Genomic DNA, 2500 nt, shown 5'->3' on the forward strand with positions numbered 1-2500 from the left:
TATTTCGGAGGATCTTCCCAGCACCATGCTGTTTAACTCTGCAGATTCCGCTGCGTTTATTAGTTTACTGAAGTTCAACTTTAATCACCTTCTCAGTGATGATGAGAGAAAACGCACCTGAAAACGTGATATTTCTGGAGATTTTAATCAGAATTTTAATAAACTTACAAAACTTTAAAGAGTCTTTTGAAATGAATTGAATCAATTTAGAACAAATCTGTAATATGACTGAGAGAACCAGTGTTTATCTGAATCACCTCCTGCATTCATTAGCTAGCTAGCTTTGAGGATAAACATTTACAGCTAGACGGTTAGCTGATTGTATTCGCCTACTGATGAATTTTTTTGGTATTTGTTGTTTATTTGTGAAATAAATCTAAACTTCGTTCCGGCCAGTCTGAAAGCATCTATCAGATTTCTGTTTCAGGAAATGGATTAGCAAACAGAAGCTGGCCGTGATTAGCGAGACTGCGTGCTAGCTAGCCGCATCGTATTAGGAGTCTTTTTATTTATTTATTTTCTTTTATTAGCTAAGGATTTCTCTAGAATTCTAGCCAGACATTTCTAAATAAACATCCAGAATGTGAGCTAGCTAACCAGAAGGTGTGTTTTGATGTGGTAATAAATAAAGAGTAAAGAAAAAGTGATTGTTTTCCACAGACTTCATTCTACAAAATGTCCTCATTAACCAGAATTAAATCCAGGTGAGTGATGAGTGTGTTTCTTTCCCTCAGGTCTGCCTGTGATGATGATAGTGTACATCACTTGTGGAGTCCTTGGGTTTGTTATTTTTACCGGGATCACCGTGCTGCTTTTTAAGACAAAAGTAGGTACACACATTTGTTATTACTGTGTAACAGGGGCTTGTTGCCATCGAACACGAACCTGAAAAGACTTTTTGATTGATTAATAATATTTAAAAATCCACAAAATTCTAAACGAATACATGTGGGCTGTTAGCTTTCATTAGCTACATTAGCCACGTAGCTTCATGTCCTGGCTGATCTGATCGACGATCTGTGGTCTAAAGATCCCGTCGCACTTACAACATTTTGTCATCAAAATCTCTTTCACGGTCTGGAAATTTCACGAGGTGAATTTTGTGCCATTTTCCTGTCAGAAAGAGTTCGAAGAAGAACCCTTAATTATTCAGGGAACCCTGAAAAGGAACCTCTGAAGAACCTCTTTCTTCTCAGTGTTTCACGTACTTAGATAGCTAAATGTTGGACACCTGACAGGTTCTAGGTATTAAGAAGAAAATACGTCAGGAATAATTGACGACAGGACACTGAATTATTAGAAAATAACGCAGACCCTGAGGTGGTAATGCGACGCGAGGTGGTAATGTGCGTTATTTTATAATACTTTAACGGAGCGGAGTCGATTATTCTGCTTATACCACAGTTCCCACGCCTTATACCACAGTTCCCACGCCTCAGGACATGTTCAGATGTTTTATTTCAATAATCATTGAAATAATCATTTTGTTTGTTGTTAGCGGTGTGTGTGTGTGTGTGTGTGTGTGTGTGTGTGTGTGTGTGTGTGTGTGTGTGTGTGTGTGTGTGTGTGTGTGTGTGTGTGTGTGTGTGTGTGTGCTGCGGTGGACAGCAGGATAACTCTTCCGTTATTTCAGTTAACTCTGTGAAGTGATATGGAACTGTAATGCGGTCGAGACCGGACTGGAACTATTTTAGCTGAGCATTTACTGAAAAATAATTGCACACCTCAGAACGTCTGTCAGCCAATCAGCATCGAGAATTCAACAGCGCTGTGGTGTAATAAGTAATAATTTGGTGACGCACGTGTACCAGGCTCTTCAAGGATTCTTTAAGAATTCATGTCTCGAAGAAAAGAAGAAAAACTGATAGGAAAGCACGTTGTTGCAGGGTTCTACATACAGCTTTTAAGAGTTCCCCAGAGGGACAACCAAAGAAGCGTTACATTTTCTACAAGTGTAATAATAATATTCATCTTTAATAATATTATCCTGTATACTCTGAGGATCGCTTAAGAAAAATCTATTAAATCTAGAACCATTCCTCTTCCACTTGTGCGTCTGGTGGAACCCTTGGAAGATCTATGTTCTTTGTAGAACCCTACAACTAAGTGTTTCACTGTCAGAAAGGGTTCCAAGAACCCTTCCTTATCCAAAGAACCCTTAAAGAACCCTTCTTTCCAAGAGTGCCTCTAGTACCAGTAGTATCCAGTACTAATAGTATCTTCAGGGGTTCTTTAATAGTACATTGGATAATAAAGAGTGGGTTCTACCTGGAACTCTTTCTGATAGGAAAACACTTTGTGGTAGAGAACCTTTCAGGGTACAACGGAAAAGAACCCTAAAGTCCCATTTAGGACAGAAGGACAGATTTCTAGTGTGAACGTTGGAGAAGGTGGACGTTCCCTGTGTGTCACTGTGTTTTTAAAATAAATCTTCTGTGAGTGTATGACGTGGATGAGTGTCATTCTTCTGTAAACAGTGTGATGTCGTATGTTTACACAC

The 2500-nt window shown here is 39.0% G+C and overlaps 1 protein-coding gene across 2 annotated transcripts in view; it reads left to right on the plus strand.

Moving 5' to 3' along the window:
• The window catches only part of LOC108260178 (uncharacterized), a 6784-nt gene that overhangs the window by 3888 nt on the left and 396 nt on the right, over nt 1-2500 (plus strand). For both annotated transcript variants that reach the window (XM_053677122.1, XM_017460252.3), the window contains one exon: nt 735-826. In XM_053677122.1, coding sequence (XP_053533097.1) covers nt 735-826 — 92 coding nt within the window. The remainder of the gene's footprint in view (nt 1-734; nt 827-2500) is intronic.

The sequence above is a fragment of the Ictalurus punctatus genome, chromosome 28, assembly GCF_001660625.3.
Source record: "Ictalurus punctatus breed USDA103 chromosome 28, Coco_2.0, whole genome shotgun sequence".
In the NCBI taxonomy this organism is placed as follows: domain Eukaryota; kingdom Metazoa; phylum Chordata; class Actinopteri; order Siluriformes; family Ictaluridae; genus Ictalurus; species Ictalurus punctatus.